Genomic DNA, 20085 nt, shown 5'->3' with positions numbered 1-20085 from the left:
AAAGCCAGTGGACCTCAGCCAGGCGTAGCGTCTCAAGGCTACTGATGCAAAAATTGTTCTGCCTAGCGAGTCAGCAGTCTCCAGCCCACATCGAATGGCGAACTTCGCTGCGTCTCAACCCTCTGCAACTGCACGGGAGAGTACAGTCTGGGCCTCCTCCGGGCACTGTGGCAGCACTTGCACAACCGTGTCCCACAGAGAGTGAGTGTAGCGGCCCTAGAGACATGCGGTGTTCACCGACCGCAGTCCTAAGCTGGCGGAAAAAAACATCTTCTTCCCAAGATGGTCCAGCTTCTTGGGTTTCTATCTGGGGGAGCAGTAGGGAGCGTGCCTCTGGATGTTGAGGCTTGGACCCCAAGCTCTCGGGGTGGTGTGTTCGGAGAGGAAAATAGGGTCGAGCTGGGCCGGGTGGTGGCATTGGGCAATCATCCTATCCACAGGAGCCCATGTGCTGGGCTTGGACCAAGTGCCCAGAAGGATGTCTGTGAGGGCCACATTGAATGGCAGCAGGGGCTCCAAAGAGGCCGCTGCCGTTTGATGCACCTCAGTCAGGAGGTTAGTCCTGACTGCCACCGTAGGACCTATACAACACCACAGAGTAGGAGGCTCCCTCCTCTGTGGCCATGGTAGGGGGAGTAAGCATACCAAGGTCTGGGAAGGTGTCCAGACCACTGGCATCACCCAACTCCTCTCTCCAGTCCAGCACTTCTAGCTGGCCTGCCAGAGGGTCTACAGACCCCTCCCAGTCCTCTTCACCCTCCTCTGGCAGCCACTCAGGGCGAAAAGGAACACCAGGATAGAACAGTGATACAAAGGTACCGGCCAGTACCGGCGTGGGTCGACACTGGTATGGCTCCATGTCCAAGTCGAGGGGGAGGCGTAGTCAGAGGGATCGGCGCCAGGGGAGGTGTTGTGAGGTCAACTGGGGCCGATCCGGATCTAGGCCTGGATCTGAGGAGGCCCTGCAGTGCAGAGGCTGGAGCAGCTCGCATAGAAGGCCTAGAACCCCCAGCCAAGTCTGTGGGGTCCCAAAGGCCTGCCGGCGGAGAGGATCAGCCCAAAGATGGAGGGGAGGGCTTCGTAAAATGCACAAAGCTGGGCAGGGGACGCTCCAGCTCCAGGGAAGCTCGGGAAGCTCAGAGTCATCCCAGCAGGCTCCATGGGCGGAGCCGAAGGACGAAGACCCTCTGCTTCCCGTGTCATGTCGGCCGACGGAGGGGTAGAAGGTGAAGAGCGACAATGCTGCTCACTTTCCCGGCATCACTGCACAAGCCTGGCTGTCTATTGTTTTTTTTTTGCTCGTCTAGGAGCTGAGCCCTGAAATGTTAATGATCATGAATCAAGCATCAGATAAAATATGATAAGGTCTCATCAAATTCAAAAAGCACCTTTATCTAAATTGCGGATACTTTGACATTAATAGGTCACTTTATATCACTGCACTGAGAGGCACTTATTAAAAGTGAGAGTTTTTAAACATGAAGTTAGAACCATTCCCACCCTGCCCTCCTAATGAACAAGTTACTTACCTTCAGTAACGCATTATCTGGTGGAGACTCTATCTAGCTGCATACTCCTTACCTTTGAATTTCCCAGGCGTCAGGCTGAATCTGGAAACTTTTGCTGAGCAATAGTCCTTGCACACGCTGTCGGGTGGCTCCATTCGGTGCCGTCGGCATCCATAAATGTAGGTTATGACTTCGGGGTACCTATAAAGACGCCACCCAGGAGCGCGGACGTCAGTACTTTTTGCCTTTCCCACACCAAAAGTGCAGAGCCACAAAGTAACTGACGTATTTGTGTGCAAAACTAGAGCCCTGAATAGGGAGAGTAACCCTAGCCTCACAACATTAGTCCGCAAGGTGGTTAGGCATGGGTGGGGCTGTAAGGAATCTGCAACTAGATAGAGTCTCCACCAGATACCGAGTTACCAAAGGTAAGTAACTTGTTCATTTGATAGAGACTTCTAGCTGCAAATTTTACCTTTTAATTGGATACCCAAGCCATACCATCCCGGTGGTGGGTTGCGGATCAATACCACAAACTATGAAGTCTTGCAGGACCGAACGGGCAAAATGCCTGTCCCTAAGAACCTGACTGTCCAGGCAGTAGTGTTTAGCAAATGTGTGCAAAGAAGTCCACGTTGCTGACTGACCGATGTCCGGGACTAGGACAACCCGAGCCGAGGCCGTACTTGCATCCTTTCCCCAGGTGGAATAAGCCTTTAATCCCTCAGGGGGCTGCTTCTTTGCCAAGGCATAGCAGATCTTAATGGAGAGAACAACCAAGCGAGAGATGGTTCTTTTCTGCACTGCCCTTCCCTTCTTAGCTCCCACATACCCCACAAAGAGTTGGTCGTCCACCCGGAACTCTTTTGTAACGACAACGCTCTTTTTGGGTCCAGTCAGTGGAGATGCTCCTCCTCATTAGAGGGAAGCGGGGGTAAAAAAGGTGGGCAATGTAATGGATTGACCCATATGGAATGGGGTCACAACCTTTGGTAAAAAGGAAGCCTGGGTGCGAAGCGCAACTTTGTCTGGAAAAGACATTAGATAGGGAGACAAGCAAGATAACGCCTGCAACTCATTCACACTGGGCAGATGTAATTGCTACTAAAAAGGCTGTTTTGATGGTCAACAGGCAGAGGGGACAGTTATGTAGAGGCTCAAATGGAGCACACATTAGGTAGGTGAGGACCAAATTAAGGTCCCACTGTGGCATAACAAAGGATCTGGGTGGAAACAAGTGAGCTGGCCCTTTTAGAAACCTATGTACAATCGGAGGCCTAAGGAGAGAGGGCTGGTATGGCAACTGCAAAAAAGCAGACAGAGCAGAAAGGTAACCCATGAGAGTTTCTAAAGCAGAGCCCTGTTGGACAATGGTCAGAATGAATAAAAGAACAGTGGAAAGAGAAGCAGAAAGAGGATCAATAGACCTATCTGTACAATACAATACAAGTGTATGCCAACGGCAGGCATATACCATCTCAGTGGAGGGCCGCCTAGCTGCAAAAATAACATCAAATGCTTCAGGAGGAGGGAAAAAATACATCAATTGCCGCTGCTCAATCTCCATGCATAGAGGCATAGAGTTGACAGGTTCGCCTGGAGGACGCTCCCCTGCTGCTGCGACAGAAGATCATCCCTAAAAGGCAGCTTGATCAGAGGATCGATGCTCATTTTCAGAAGCTCTGGATACCAGACTCTCCTCACCAAGTCTGGAGTTACAAGAATGACTTGGGCCTGGTCACTCTTGCTCTTCTTCAGGCAGGAGTGGTTTGGGCGGAAAGGTGTACAGCAGGCCTGAGCTACACTCGCGACAAAAAGTGTTGCTGAGCGATAGCCGCCTTAGAAACTCCAGCGTGCAGTACTGCTGACACTTCGCGTTCTCTTCGGAGGCGAACAAATCTAACAAATCTAAACAAGGTTCTCCCCACTGCTGAAGGAGACCTTCCACAACCTCCAACTGGAGACGCCATTCATGATCCGCTAGGCATCGACGGCTGAGTTTATCCACCCTGGTGTTCAGAAATCCTGCCAGGTGTTGAACCGCCAGGGTTATGCCCTGCTGTTCCAGCCATGTCCAGAAATGTAGGGCCTTTTGACAAAGGGTTCACAACCCCACCTTCCCTGATTGCTGTAGTACCACATGGCAGTGGTGTTGTTCGTGAACATCTGCACTAGCTTCCCCTTGACAGAGCGAAGACATGCTTTAAATATCAATTGAATCGCTCTGAGCTCCAACATATTTATGTGGAGCCCCGACTCCGCTGGTGACCAGTGTCCCCTGATCTCCACCTCTCGCAGATGGCCGCCCCATCCCAGGAGTGAGTTATCTGTGATGACTGTGAGATCTGGTTGGGAAAGGAGAGGGGTCTGCCGTTGACCCAATTGCAGTACATCAACCACCACTGCAGATCTTTTGCAGTTATTTCTGAGATCTAAACCACATTGGTGATATTTCCCTGATGCTGTGCCCACTGGAACTTCAAGTCCCACAGCAGAGCCCGCCTAAGCCACCTGGCATGCTTTACTAACAGGATGCAGGAGGCAATTAGGAATAACAGCCTTAGAGTCAGTCTCACTGAAATCCAGGATAGAGGCCGAAACATCGGAATCATAACTTGAATATCCTGGACTCGCTGCTTGGGAGGATAGACCTGAAACTGCACTGTGTCCAGAATAGCTCAGATGAAAGGGACCATCTGAAAAGGAGTCCGGTGTGACTTTGCCACGTTTACAGAGAACTCCAGACAATACAGGAGGTTTGCTGTAGTCTGAAGGTGGGAGACGACAGCCTGGGGCGAGGACGCCTTCAACAGCCAAGGTAGGGGGAAGACTAACACCCCTAACCTGCGCAGATGGGCTGCAACCACTGCCATCACCTTGGTGAACACCAGAGGGGCACTGGTAAGGCTGAAGGGGAGCACAGTAAACTGGAAGTGCTCACGGCCTACCTTGAACTGCAGATAGTGCCTGTAGCCCGGCAGGATGGGGATGTGAAAATAAGCATTCCAGCAGATCCAACGCTACCATCCAGTCATCTTGGTCAAGGGCAGAAAAGACCTGAACTATAGCAAGCATCTTAAATTTCTTCTTTTTGAACTTAGATTGACTATCCGTAGATCTAAAATGGGCTGAAACCCTTTGTTCTTCTTCGGAATCAGAAAGTAGCAGGAATAATAGCCACTGCCTACTTCTGAACCAGGGACCCTTTCTATGGCTCCTTTGGCCAAGAGAACTGTAAATTCCTCATGGAGCAATTTAAAATGATCCTCTGTCAGCCGTTCCTGCTTTGGCAGAATGGGAGGAGGAAAAGAAAGTAAAGGAATAATCTGAAAGACCCACTTGTCTGATGTTATGGACCTCCAGTGGGGGAGATGATGATGAATTTTCCCACCAACTGGAGTGGAGTGGTCTTGCAGAGTCAGACTAGGAGTGCTTGGAGGCTGTTGCTACTGAGGGCAGGGAGGGCGACGACTTCTGGCTTCCATTCCTAGGTCGTAATGAAGCGCATCCCCATCACCACAGGGCTTGGGAAGCCTGCGCAGGATGGTGGCTGGGACAGGGCTGATGCGGCTGAAAACCTGTTCCCTTGTCACAAAAGGGGCAAATGATAGACTGGCCACGAGGAGTAGAAGAGAGGCCCAAGGATCTGGCCGTAGCTCGAGAGTCCTTGAACCTCACTAGGCCGAATCTGCCTTTTCCCAAAAAAGACGGGTTCCATCAAAAGGCATGTCCACCAGCTTTGCCTGGACATCACCCGAAAAGTCAGCTGTCCTAAGCCAGCCATGGCACCTCAAAGCCACTATTGTGGAAATTGATCTGCCCAGCGAATCCTTCATATCAAACCACACCTTATGGAGAATTTTGCTGCATCTCTCCCATCCATAACTGCCTGATAGAGCACAGCCCGGGACTCCTCCGGGACTTGTGGCAGCACTTGCGAAACCGCCTCCCAAAGGGAATGGAAAAAACGGCCCAATAAGCATGCAGTATTCACCAACCGCAATGAGGAAGAAATATTTTTCTTCCCAAATGAATCCAGCCTCTTGGATTCCCTATCCAGAGGAGCGGTAGGAAACACGCCCTGTGACGTAGAGGCCTGCACCACTAAACTTCTGGGGTGGGGTGTTGGTTGAGAAACTTTGGGTTACACGGAGCTGGGCGATGGCAGCGTGCAATTGCCCTATTCACAGGAGCCCTTGTGCTAGGCTTGGACCACGTGCCTAGAAGGACATCAGTAAGTGCTTCATTAAAGGGCAAAAGGGGTTCTGAGGTTGGAGCCCCAGCTGAAGCAATTCAGTCAGGAAATTAGTCCTGACCTCCACTGAGGTCAGCTTCAGTACAAGGACCTCAGTTGCCCTCTTAATCACCATGGCATAAGATGCCTCCTCCTCCGTTGTCTGAGTTGGCGGAGAGAGCATGCCAGTATCTGAGAAGTATCCAGTCAACTGGCTTCCCCAAATTCCCTATACCAGTTCAACTGCTTTGCAGAGTCATCCTGGTGTTCCAGAGAGTCCATAGAGCCCTTCCATTCCTATTCCAAGGCTAACACATCCACAAAGTTTTCAGGTGACAACATAGAACCCCTAGGTTCAATCAACGTCGGAATCGGCATCGAGTGACGTTGTTACGACTCCGTGTCATCGTGGAAAAGGATGGGGCTGGCACTGTCGATTGGCACCCATGGCGCCAAAGGCACCGACTTGCGGTCCGACGCCAGGGGAGGTCGCGGTGGCACGACAGGCATCAACCTTGATCCGAGATCAGATTTCTGAGGCCCCACTGGTGCCGTGACTGAAGCCGATGACGTTGAATCTGATGGGATCCCTTCCAGCCCCGCGGGGCCTGACAGCTCACCAGAGGGGTTTGCCTGCTCAAATACGCAGTGCTTGGCCTCGTAGAACTCTTTGATCTGAGTGGGGGTTGCTCCGGCTCCTTAGAACCATGCCTCGAGCGTTGGTGCTCCCTACCTCTTTCATCAACGAACGAGAGTCGAGGTGAAAATTAAGTCCACTTGAACTTCTTCTTGTGCCTCTTCACCGAGTGTCTCGATGACCTTGAATGGCAGAAAGAGGACTTTGGGCTTCGACAGCAGTCCCACAACCTCCTCTTCTTTGATCGAGACCGGGACCTCTGCGGAGTCTCGCTTGGCGGTATTGGCTGTCGGGCTGCAAGGAGCATCAAAGCCCACTCCTGTAAGGTCTTAGGAGCCAAGGCCCGACAGTCCTTGCCCAACTTTGAAAATGTGGTCGTGCTTGAGACACCAGAGGCAGATAAGGTGGGGATTGGTGACCAACATCGTGCAGGGATAGGCCTCACTTGGCTTAAACCCTGTCTTCTTCTAAGACATCCTAGCACACGACGGAAAAATTCTGAAATTAAAGAAAAAGCATAAAAATGCGACAGAGGGGTGGCTCTTCCCAGATTGGCGCTTAACCTGAGCGAAAAAAACTGACATCTGCGTGCCTGGTGGGCGTCTATATAGGTACTGCAACATCATAACAGACGCTAATGACCCTAACGACATCAAGCGGAGCCAAATGGAGCCACACAATGGCACACGCTAGGAGTATTGCTAACCAATCCTGGCGCTTCTCTCATGTTGAAACAGCATGAGAGCAGCTCAAGGATTGGAGTAGCTGCAAAGACTATTTGTATTTTTTGTATCGCTGGCATGTTGCGTCCATGCACTTAACAGCGTTTCAAATTTCTGATGGAAGGAAGAGCAGGGCTCAATTTATCCATAGGGCTCCATGCACACTATCACTTACCGCTTTTCGCCATCGCGCTGACCCTCCCTTGCCTCACCTCAATTCAACTCTAAAATACTTGAGCTGCTGCAAAAACCAAACTGTTGTTTTCACAGAGAACGGTGCATGTTTAGCCAAGTGTACCTGCTCTTGTTTTCTGTCGGGAAAAGGCAACACGGTTGTTCGAAAAAGAAGGGCACGACGAGCTGCCTGTGGAACGTATGCCATTAAAGAAAAGAAAACAAGTTGAGATATATGTGCCCATCACGTTGCTCCAATAGCAACACTACAGAAGACATTGACTCAAGCTGTTACTCGTTCAGTCGTTTCTAAGGCACTTTTTGCACTAGTGTTATGCCTGTTTGCCTCTGTTCTTTCACAGAAAATGATCATTTTGAGAGACCGCAAAAAAGGCTGGTTAGTTGTGCTTCACTCATTCATACTCACACACACACAGCCTGAGCAGCAATGCAAGTCCTGCAATGTGCTCGTCAAGACAGCCCTGGCAGGACAGATACCAAACCAGGGCACCGTGCAGGCATGCACACGATCATACACCGTCCGCTTCTCACCAAAGTCTGTGCGAGGCTCCAACTCAGTATTATTCCCCTCCACCAGTTTTAGGCTAGAAAATACACTTCCTTTTGTTGACTTTAGTCTTATTTTTAATAAAGACAACCTACATTCACATGAATTAGGCCAGTTTGTTTTGTTCATGGGTTTCTGTTGGTGCTGCTTGCAAATGTTTTGATCTCTGCGACTACCTCTGTTTGTGACTACTGCGCTGTGTGATCGCCGCGTTAGTAAGTCACAAAACAGTCACACAAAATTATTTTGGGGAGGGCACAAGAATCAGTGAAATTAAATTCAATGTAGAAACTAAAACACCAGAAAGCGAAAAGGGGAACATTTTGACAGAAAAGTGGACACTTTCCCATGTCTTGTTAAATGCATCGCAGAGGATTATATACTCAAAGGGGACGTGGAAGGAATACATAAATGGTCTAACGCACAAGTTACTTACTTGTGTAACTATATATCTGTAAGAGACATTAGTTAGTAATAGATTCCGTACCTTAGAATATCCCCAGGCATCAGACTGGATCCAAAAAGTTTTTGTCAGCAGTACCCCTGCGCGTCAGTAGGCGTCGTCGTACGGCTCATCTGCGCAGATCAGGTGTTTCAGTCTACCCCTATCTCGACGACTGGCTGTTGAAGGCGGGCTCGCCCCAGGCAGTTGTCTCCCACCTCCAGACTACTGCTGACCTCCTGCATTTGCTGGGGTTTTCCATCAACGTGCCAAAGTCACACCTGATTCCCTCTCAGAAGCTCCTCTTCAACGGAGCGGTTCTGGATACAGCGCAGTTTCGGGTTTATTCTCCCGAACAGCGAGTCTGGAACATTCGGGCTATGATTCCGATCTTTCAGCCATGGTCCAGGGTTTTGGTCAGGAAGACCCTGAGGCTGCTGGGCCTCATGGCCTCATGCATCCTGCTGATCTATCATGCTAGATGGCATATGCGGGCTCTGCAGTGGGACCTGAAGTTCCAGTGGACGCAGCATCGGGGAAACCAGTCCGACTACGTCCAGATATCGGAGGGCACTGTACAGGACTTGCAGTGGGTCAGCAGCAGATCCCTCTCCCTTCCCCAACCGGAGCACACAGTAGTGACGGATGCGTCGCTCCTGGGATGGGGCGGCCACATGGGAGAGGCGGAGATCAGAGGCCTCTGGTCTCTGGCGGAGTCCAAGCTCCATATCAACCCTCTGGAGCTCAGGGCGATCCTACTTGCACTGAAAGCATTCCTTCCCTCTCTCAAGGGGAGAGTAGTGCAGGGGTTCACAGACAACACCACCGCCATCTGGTACTGCAACAAGCAGGGCGGGGTGGGGTCCAGGACCCTATGTCAGGAAGCTCTACGTCTCTGGACGTGGCTGTAACGTCAAGGCATTTCCTTGGTGGTTTAACACCTGGAAGGTACCCTGAACGTCAGGGCGGACGAACTCAGCCGCAGGTGCATTTTGGATCACGAATGGCGTCTGCACTCAGAGGTGGCACAAGGTCTCTTTCAACACTGGGGAGAACCTTGGTTAGATCTATTCGCCACCGAAGAGAATGCGCAATGTCAGCAGTTCTGCGCGTTGGAGTTTCCAAGGCGGCACTCGCTCGGAGACGCTTTTCGTCACGAGTGGTGTTGCGGTCTATTGTACGCCTTTCCGCCTATACCAATTCTGCCCAGAGTGCTGAAGACGATCTGACGCGACCGGGTCCAAGTCATTCTTGTGGCACCGGAGTGGGCTTGAAGAGTTTGGTATCCCGAGCTACTTAGAATGAGCGTGGACCCCCTGATCTGACTGCCTCTACGGGAGGATCTCCTGTCGCAGCAACAGGGGATGGTCCTCCACCCGAACCTGTCCAGCCTCTGCCTCCTTGCGTCGAGATTGAGCGGCGACAGCTGATTCCATTTGACTTACCTCCTGAAGTCTGTAATGTGATTCTGGCAGCCAGGCATCCTTCCACTAAAACGGTATACGCCTGTCGGTGGAAACAATTTGTGTCATGGTGCACAGCGAAAGCTGTTGATCCTCTTTCTGCCCCTCTTTCTAAGGTCCTATTGTTCCTTCTCTCTTTGGCCCAGCAGGGATCTTCTCTGGGCGCTATCAAGGGCTACCTTTCTGCTCTTTCAGCCTTTCTTACGCTGCCTGATCAGCCCTCTCTTTTCAAGTCCCCAGTTGTCAATAGATTTTTCACCTTTTCCCTCCTATTCCTTTTGTGATGCCTCAATGGGACTTGAACCTGGTTCTCACATACTTGATGTGCACTCCCTTTGAGCCTCTTCATAACTGTCCTTTGCGGTTATTAACTTTGAAAACTGTCTTCCTGGTGGCCATCACCTCTGCTCGGCGGGTGAGTGAGCTCCAGGCTCTTTCCTGTAAACCTCCTTTCCTGTCGATTCATCTGGACAAGGTTGTGCTTTGACCGTGTCCCTCGTTTCTGCCAAAAGTAGTCTCTGCATTTCATCTCGGGCAAGCTGTCACTCTGCCCACTTTCTTTCTGCCTCCGCACCCTTCAAGAGAAGAGGAGAGACTCCACCATCTGGACCCAAATTTCATTCTATCTCAACCACACACAACAGTTCCGGGTGGATGACCAGCTCTATGTTGGCTACGTGGGCGCCAAGAAAGTCCAAGCTGTGCACAAGCTAACTATCTCCCGATGGGTTGTCTTGTGCATTAAAGCCTGTTACTCTCTGGCTAAAAAGGAACCTCCGGTTGGGCTGCGCGCCCATTCTACCAGGGTCACAGCAGCTACTACAGCATTGGGACGCGGTGTCCCCCTGCAAGACATCTGTCAGGCAGCCACTTGGGCCTCGCTGCATACTTTCACTAAGCACTATTGCCTTGACAGTCAGGTCCGGAGAGACGGCTTCTTTGGCCATTCGGTTCTCCGTGACTTTCTGGTGTAATCTCATTTCGCAGACCCACCACCGGGGTTGGTATTGCTTGGGTATGTATTCTAAGGTAAGGAATCTATCACTAACGTGTCTCTTTCAGATGCACAAGTTACTTACTTGTGTAACGATATATCTGTAAGAGACATTAGTTAGTGATAGATTCCTTACCGCCCACCCAGCCTCCCCGTTCTACGAACTGTTTTCTAGGGGTCAGGTCATCCCTTTCAGGGCCCTGGTTCTATTGCACCAGTAGTCGGTCTCTGGCATGGCTCTGCGCTCCTGGTGCGGAAAAGTAATGTACAGAACTGATGTCAGCGCGCCTGGGCGCGTCTAAGTAGCTCCGACGATGTCATCTCTGTGGCTACGACGCCAGCGACGTACGCAGAGCTGCACGACGACGCCTACCGATGCGCAGGGGTACTGCTGATGAAAACTTTGCGGATCCAGTCTGACGCCTGGGGATATTCTAAGGTAAGGAATCTATCACTAACGTGTCTCTTTCAGATATAGGTCTCATGTTTTCCGGGTTAGTTGGTTTGGGGGAATGGAGGGAGACAGATCTGTGAATCGGGTCATCATCTTATTGGTCTACCTTAACAGCTGCGCTTACTGAAGCAACCCATGAGGGGCATGGCATGCCGGGAGCTTCAAAAGCCAACACTGATGAAACTCATCTTGAGATACAGCCTGAGAGAGTATTTGAGTACAGCAAAGGGAGCTTCTGTAACCAGAGAAAGCTTGAGATCCTGTACCTCGGGAGAGTCTGACCACAGTAAGAGCTTCTGACAGCAGAGACAACCAGAGAGAACATCAGATACACTTCCACTGGAGAGAGCCTGAGAGACTCTCTCACTAGAGAGCCTGAGACATCCTCCCTAGGGAGTGGGTTTGTGAGACCCTGCTACTGGCGCGAACTTCTTCTGGCTTAAGAGACCCTTTAACGAGAGACAGATTGGCTGATTCTGTCATCTAACAAGGCTCAGTAGACGCTTTCGCCAGAGAAAACCTCAGACAACTCAAAGATCCTGGCAGGGGCTGTCACCAGTGGGACTTACAAGCCCAGTGACAGAGAAAAACCTACAGACCCTTTCACCAGAGAGATTGCCAGACCCTGAAGAATTTTTGATTGCTTTGATGCTAATCCGCCAGGAATGTAGGCAACTTACTTTCGTATCTTACCCCAGAACAGAGACCAAAGGCACCACCCAGCACCAGCAGAACAGGCTTGAAACTACAAGCACACCTAGCTTTGGCTCATTAGGAGGGGTGAGACTTCCATTTACACAAGTGACATGAGAAGATATATATCAGTGCAGTGCACGCCGCTTTGGCCTCACAGTTGTTGCAAATAAACACTGCCAATCACCCCGTAAACGGGCCTCTGCAGGAAGTCGATGTGTGGTAAAAACATCACCACTTGCATTGGTGTCTACTGCAGTTTCTTATCTTCACAAGCCCATTACCTCCATATTGGTCCTGGCTGTTAATTCTGATAGTTCAACTGTCCTCTTTGAGAGATTTATGAAAATGTTGTGGCATTTTTGCACAGCTCCTCTAACAACAATGTGCACGTGATAACACACTGTTTTGCTCTGTAAGCACCTGAAAGGGGAATGTGTGCTTTTGAGTTGACTATAATTATATTTGGCACTCCAGCCACACAAACAATAAGGGGGGGACAGCCATTACCTCAACTTTTACGACCCGCCACTTTCAAACGTCACTAGCTGCCACAAGGAATAAATTAGACCCTTGGCTGCAACTTGAACTGTGAAATACAGAAATAATCAGCATTCAGCGGGCCCTCAGACCTACATATCCTGGTGTCACTGCACCTGCTGCCCCAATGGAAGCTATGCATATGCACAGCACTAAGTGTAGCGTTTTCTTTTGGGGCACCTGTTCACTGTTTTCATGTACTGTGCATGAGCTGTGGCTAGTTTCAGTGGTTTATCTACAATTCGTGCAGCAGGTGCAGTGGCACTGAGGGCCCATTGAACCATGTAAATTGTAGGAGAGGGCATAACTCGCATAATTTGCTGTAGCAGAATTACATTCGTTGTAGTAACCCCAAATTCTGAAATGCACCAGAATATCGGTTAGGTTGGCAGCTGAGTGAAGCACATGATTCTGGTTCACATTTCCAGCTATGCCCCTCTGATAGGATTCTTAGTTATACTTCTTTGGCCATGCCCCTTTTAGAAATCCCTCACTAATTTCAGTCCACTTAAAACACTGCTGCATATGTGCGTGCAGTACTGTAAGGACTCCCTCTGAACTGGCACTGCAGGGAATGGTACTGGCATATTGTCTGTAGGTTCCCCACACGTCTTCGAAGTGTGTGCACGTCTTCTCAACTCCTCCACACATGCACTTAGAATCATGGACACAGATTCAAACACTCCCTCTACTCCCTCTATATAATCATGGTGGGAAAGTACATTTGTGATGCACAGCATACTTTATTATTATGATATGGTCTCAGAAAACTGGAGTTATTTCAGTCTCTCAGGCTACTAGAGTAACAATCTGAAGAATGGCTCTGGGGTTTACAATCTGATGCTACGCATTCGGTGTAATGTCAAAGTTGGGTGTCAGGGATTCGGGTTATAACAGTCTGTTGCCCATTCCTTATGGGATTGTCAAAGTCTGTTACCCACATTTTGCAGTGCTATCATCTATTGTACTATTACTGAAATGTACCTTTCAGAGAAATTACCTATTTTTAATTAGAAAGAGCCTTTATATCATACTTTTTGCAGGCCACTTGCTGTGTCATTTCATGTGGGATCTTCTAAAGGATCATTTCTGGCTCAGTCCTTCATTTGAATTTCCTAGCTCGCCCAGTTCTACCACTTGTGAAGTATGAATGCCAGCGAAAAGCTGCATCACAGAAGGTTTAGCACACAGTGCAGGTTTATAAACCTGCTTAGCATAATTAATGGCAATAAATAAAAATGTCAGCACATTCCTTTTTGGCCTAAACTAGAACCCCAGGTAAATACTGCATGCATGGCAGTTTCTTGGCGCACACAGCCTTGGTAGCAGAGCACAGAGACCTCACATTTTCGCATGCAAAGGGAAAAAATTAGGGGGAACATTGGTGGTAACACAAGAGCTAGATGTCATCTGTTTATCTGTTATGTACAGTAGATTGTATGCTCAAAAAGAGTCTCATCTCTGTTCAAACTAACCAGGAATAGATGTGTGTATCTAGATGAAATGAGGACTTAATTCCGTCCCCTGTTTTCATGATATATTGCTCTAATTTATGTCTCTTTTGTACTCTTTTTACTTTGGATAAAACTATAAAAATTATTGTGTTTAAATCACAAAAAAAAACCCCGTGTGCGTTGTTATCATTATATGTTTATGATGTTCAGATCATTGAATTGATTTCACAGTGATGTTATTTCATCTTAACATGTTTATTGATTCAAATCTTTGAAATTTACAATTAACAGATCATTCTAAAACAAAATCCCTTGTTGGCACATTGACCTTCTCGCATCTATTTGCCCAAGCCCTCAAGGGTATATTGGGTTTGACCCCTATCTAATATTCTATTCAGGAAAGCATCAACAATATTACCTCAGACTTTAAAGGAAAATATATACTTGACAGAGACTCATCCAGGATGGGTGTGAAATACAAAAGCAGATACTATCAACAGAATAATCTCATCCGATCATGAAGTGATGAAAGTCTTCAATATACTAAAAAAACAAGCAAGAGTAAGGGATGGCCAGAGTTAGTGGAGTCTAAGACCAGTATCACCCAAAAACTTTGCCTATTTTGCTTCGCTCTGTTCCCCAGTTTTAGAATCGATGAAAGATGCCTTTGCTCTCAGTAGACCTTCAGACACCACTGTGTCATCCCTCTAATACCAGTAATTCACAAATTGCTTCTAAAGAATCTAAGGCAGTTTTGCTGGGAATATCTACTGAAGTTGATCTCCCCAAACCAAAGTTAACTCTACTTCAACTGGGATTAGTGGTGGCAAAACGCGATTTGGCCAAGGCATGGGGGGCAACGGTGATTCCATCTCTAGCGGAATGGAAAAAAAGCATGGATATGTATATGTTGGGGGAAAAGACGACATATGAAGTACGGGGTTGCCCCAAAAAGTTTTGGAAAATATGGAAGCCATGTCTCGCATATTATGGGCTTTCACTCTCTGAATCACACTGATTCCCTGAGGGGGGTGCAAGGGTTGTATCACCGGAAGGGGCCCACCGTAATGTATAAGAATATGATGCAATTATTTGATTGTCGATCACTGTCGTTCGTGTATTATGTTGCTGCTACACTGAAAATGTTACCGCACTTCGCTGCTCAAAGATGTTTTTGTAATATAATTAAGAAAATGTTAATAAACACATTTATAAAAAAAAGATGCCAAGGCAGATGTCATCCTCATAGCATGGAAGAATTTGATATACCAATCTACTGAAAGTCAGATTATGTTTGTTACCAATAATGGAGTAATTTCCCTATTAGCACAGGTGAAGGATTTCCACTCAAAATTGTGTTCCCTCAATCTTCATGCTTGGAAGCTAGAATCATAACATGTAAGTATTATACAATTTCTAACAATGCCATACGTAATATATAAGCTGATGGAGACCGTTCTTGAAGATGTATTATGCATCAAAGTAGAAGTAGTTTATGAACTGGTGCATAATGAAAAAGATATAACTACTACAATTTGAAGTAAAATATGTATTGCATTCCACTCTCAAATTAGCCACGGAATGACTTATCAAGGGAACAGATTAGAGCTATTTGGCAATTACATTACTTTTACATGTTTTCCAGATCAGTCATCAGTTTTCAGGATGCCCCTAGTACTCAGCTCTCAAAGGGTATGACAAATACTCTCCTCCCATCTTAATTAATTAAGGTATCATGGTTATTGTGTTATTATTACTGATGAATACAACAGACAACCCCTTGAATAATTTCTCATTATGATATAAAACACTGAAGACAGTTACTTTAATAGAATTAACAGCTGTAAGGAGAGGGGTAAATTCAGTCGTTGTGGCTGAACTCGTATACAATTTTCACTGACAAACTGTTTGAAAATGGCCATCCTTTATTCATATGGTAGTTTCACAATTAAACTGTATCCAAAAGATTATGATTTCTTCTTTCTACCACATCATCTATTGAAGTAAGGACTGTTGCACCGATTTGATTCAGAAAGAGTAATATGCTTCCATAATGATAAGGCAAAGAAGTGAGGAAAGTGAAAGAACACTGTATCAAGAAGAGTGGTGCTCTATCTCAAAATATGCTACACCTTTGATGAGAATGACCTCATCAAATCTTGAACAATTCACCGTGCTAGGGGCTTGCCAGGTACATCTTCTTTAAAGAGGTGTAATAATTATCAGCATTTGGTAATGTGGTAATGTAGCAACACTATCTTGTTTACAAAAGTTTACTAAACGCTTTTGTCTTCATTCTGATCCCAGACAAAATGTGAATTTTGTTTGGGCAATCTTGCAAATCTGTCTAATATAGTTGAGTTCCATTTGCCAAAACCTCCTCCTGAAGGTGGGCATTGCTTATGCTTAACCTGTAAAATTTCAGGTGCTAAAAGACTTTCCAAGAAATTGTAAGAACCCCTTTCAGCAGGAAACAGGGCAGGCCAAGGTAACTGGGAACCACCATGGTGGTTAAGGCCTTTTACTCCTGCTGTCCTAAAACCAAGCCTTCTATGAACTCTGCGCAACTGGTCCAAGTACTACTTCTTAAGCACTTGATTCTCAGTAGTAGCAGAGGTCAAGCAGACCAAGGCTTTTTGAGAGGGAGGTAAAATGTCAGTTTAGGCGTAAATACACAAATTAATGCACCCTCCAGCAACCCCAATAAACCAGGTCCAGCCCAATGGAAAACCAAATATTTATTACACACAACAATTCAATTCTATCACAGTGAACTAATCAACACAACACCTTGCACAGACACATCTAGCACTTTGGGTGAGTTCACTCGAGTCCCACCCATACAAACCCACTCACTGGTTATGAAGAGTATAGCTCGTATGTGAGTTGATTCCCCCACAGGTGCATCTCTTTCTGCTCTAGGCTTTATTTCACAAAGTTCAGGGCAAGTGCCTGCAAGTTTCTTACACAGTTTTCACAAAGTAAAGGTTACACCTCAGTGCCAGCCTTCAGCGACATTTACCTCTCAATGTTCAAAGGATTAAGCCTCCCAGCTTTTATGGTTCTGTGTTACTGTAGTGTGTACCTTATCAGTCCCACCATCTACCATAAACAAGGGGAAGGTAAAAGAAGACCCATTCAACCTGAAAGTCGTTGTCATGTGAATACATATTGTAATGTGCATAACAACCCATTAAAGACACAAAATAATCACGGGCAAGTGGATGAAGGGTGAATGAATCTGCATAAAATAGGATCATGTGATCCATGCTAGGGCTGCAATTCACAGAGACATGAATTAACTCATCAATATGGAGGTGAAGTAGAAATTGTAGTCTGAAGCCTCACTCCACTAAGCGAATATCAATGGAGTATTCTGCCTTAATAGCACAGAATTACAAGTGAATCCACAACAGAAACAGAGTATTGTTCTCCACTTTCACCTGCATTCACTGGCTTTGAAATGTAAACACACCTAACAGGCCACCTAGTCAATATCACTGGGACTGAGAGAATTAATGGATAATGAGAAATAACTTAGATGTCCACTTAGCAAAAATACATTTTTCTCTAGATTTCACCTGAGTTTTGTGACAGAAAGCTCCCTCCCCGAGTCATTAAAACAGCAACAAGACCTTCCTAGTTAATGAGCCAGACATGAAGTCAAAGGTGACTTCACCGTATTGTCACGAGGGCGATCTATCTAGACTCGTATGGATCATAAGCGCTAAAAAAACAAGCATTTGCAATGCAATAGGTCTCATTTTTTTTTTGTTTGAGCTATTGCCATTGTAAATGACAATAGCGTATAGGCTCGTAAATGCGAGACCTACTGCATTGCAAATACTTTTTTTTCTAAAAGCGCCCCATGCTGCGCTTTCACGTTAATGAACATGGCGTCCCATTCTTAAGCCGAGCCGCGTCCAAAGAAAGAATGTGGCAACCATTAAAAAAAAAGCCCGGTATGAGGTACTTTTACAAAAAAAGGATTTGTCAAGTTGACAAATAAATCTTTTTTTTGTAAAAGTGCCCCATGCTGCGGTTTCACTTTAACAGTGGCCGCGTACCCTTCTTTAGCCGCGGCTCGTCTAAAGAAAGGGGTGCGGTCTCCATTAATTTGAAAGAGCAGCATGGGGTGCTTGTAAACAAAAAAAAGTGAATAAATAGAAAAATAAACATGCGTTTGCCGCCGCAAATAAACCAAAGGCACGGCCACCACCATGGCGTGCAGTGCTACAAAAAATAAAAATAAAGCATTAGGCAAGAGCGTGTCTTGTTTGTAGGTGAAAAGCAAACAGAATAATACTGTAGGCTGTAATTAAAGCCTTCTGAGTAACAACACACATGAGAGGGCCAGTTCTTATGGGAGGTTACTAGATGAGGCAAGCAGGTACTAAGGCGGTACTACTAAGCCTTTTGACCAATAAAAAGCCACAGTTTACAAAGGACAATGACACAAGCCAATGAAAAATATGGGCGGAAAGTGGGCGGAGCTTCAAGTCCAAACCTGAATATAGCGTGCCTCGCAGAGCAGCGTATGCAAAACCCAGGCTTGACCTAAAAAGTAGTTTGCATTGTCCTAATCTTCTAATAAATTGTACAAGTTTCAAAATCACTTTGCAGCGATTTCAGTTACAAAGATAGTTAGATTCATTAGTTTAGTTTTAGACATTGTATCATGTAATCATATTCATTTGTCTGACTGAAATTAACACAATTACATATACTTGCCTTTTCGTGGTGTAGAGCGACATCCTAAAACCAGCACAACATTTTTTGTTTTTACTTTTCCTGAAATAAAAATATACATTTGAATTGTTTATATCCAGGGACCAGATCCAACATGAACAATAAAATGTTTATAAAGCTTTCAACAGGGAAATTACCATCTAAGTGGTTGCAATGGGCCCTTAGACATGGCAATCAGTGTTATAAAGATGAAAGGACATACTCGTATTATATACTCCCTTAACATCAACTCTTAAAAGGTAAAGCTCATTGAATACTATCTTTTGTACATATCTGTCTGCATATGTAGGTGTTTTCATTGTAGGTTCACAGTAACCTTAGTTATAAAGTTCTTCCTACCTCTAAACCAGATTTTATGTGACCTGCTGTCCGAGATAGAAGGTAAAGTACAGAAGAACAGAAAAGCCACTTTTGGGGCTGTCTCCTTCTGCTAGATTCACCACTCTGAGCACAGAACTCCCACAGTAAGATGACACAGACAAGAGATGTCAAAATACAAACGGATCGTGTAAATCTGAGCCCACTAATACAGAGCACACTGATTCGGCCGGAAGCAAGCAACCCATGAAGGCATCATGGGCAGGCCTATATCTGTAACTATTGCCTGAAAATGAAGAAAGATTCTCCTGGTTTCATCGTTTATTGCAAAAAATCATGATAAATATATATTAGCCTTATTCCTAAATGTTAAAGTCAATTACCTTAAATTAACAAAAACGTATTGATAACCTAATGCTAAACCTTGTATTGATTAAAATGATTCATTCTTAACCTAAGCCAACATTTGAATTAATTTCATTAATGTATACTAACCACAACCTTAACATTATTAGGGTTATAAATTATTATAACAACTGTTCGAACGTGTATGATAAAATATAATATGTTGATAAGAACAACAAATCTAAATTTCAAAATATGCTACATGAAATAAAAAATATAACCTTATTGTAAACCTAGGGCTAACCGTAAGCCAATAACCTAATGACTAAAATGTAAAAGAAATTAGAATGATGTCTGTTTTATACACCAATTCTTACCCTATGCTAACTATATTTAATTTAATTACTTTATACTAACATAAATAATAATTGTTAGTAAATTAGATTGAATAAAATAAAATGTGATTATACAATCTAGCTGAGTTGCCACGTTTCATTGTTTGGAGACTGTGACTGATCAAATCTCGTTATATGCTGATGACTTAATTATTTTTCTTATCGAGTATGAAGAACAAGTTACTTACCTTCAGTAAAGTATTATCTGGTAGAGACACAGTCTAGTTGCAGATTCCGGATCCAGTCTAACGCCTGGGGAGAATTAAAAAGTTAAGGAATCTGCGGCTAGATGTCTCAAACAGACACATCAGGCCTGGCTGTAAAGGAGATTCTCAATACATTTGGTCATTACAACGCCTGGGCGCAATTCAAATTAGGAAGGCTGGACTGATGTG

At 46.0% G+C, this 20085-nt stretch overlaps 1 protein-coding gene across 1 annotated transcript in view; it reads right to left on the bottom strand.

Annotated features, from left to right (window-relative positions):
* The window catches only part of LRRK2 (leucine rich repeat kinase 2), a 1602077-nt gene that overhangs the window by 17532 nt on the left and 1564460 nt on the right, over positions 1-20085 (bottom strand). Inside the window, exon 50 of the mRNA XM_085654107.1 lies at positions 18615-18674. Within this exon, the coding sequence (XP_085510233.1) occupies positions 18615-18674 (60 nt within the window). The remainder of the gene's footprint in view (positions 1-18614; positions 18675-20085) is intronic.

This window comes from Triturus cristatus, chromosome 4_1 (genome assembly GCF_964204655.1).
Source record: "Triturus cristatus chromosome 4_1, aTriCri1.1, whole genome shotgun sequence".
NCBI classification, from domain to species: Eukaryota; Metazoa; Chordata; class Amphibia; order Caudata; family Salamandridae; genus Triturus; species Triturus cristatus.
Note: the sequence above shows the minus strand (reverse complement) of the source record. Positions and strands in the feature narration are given on the sequence as shown.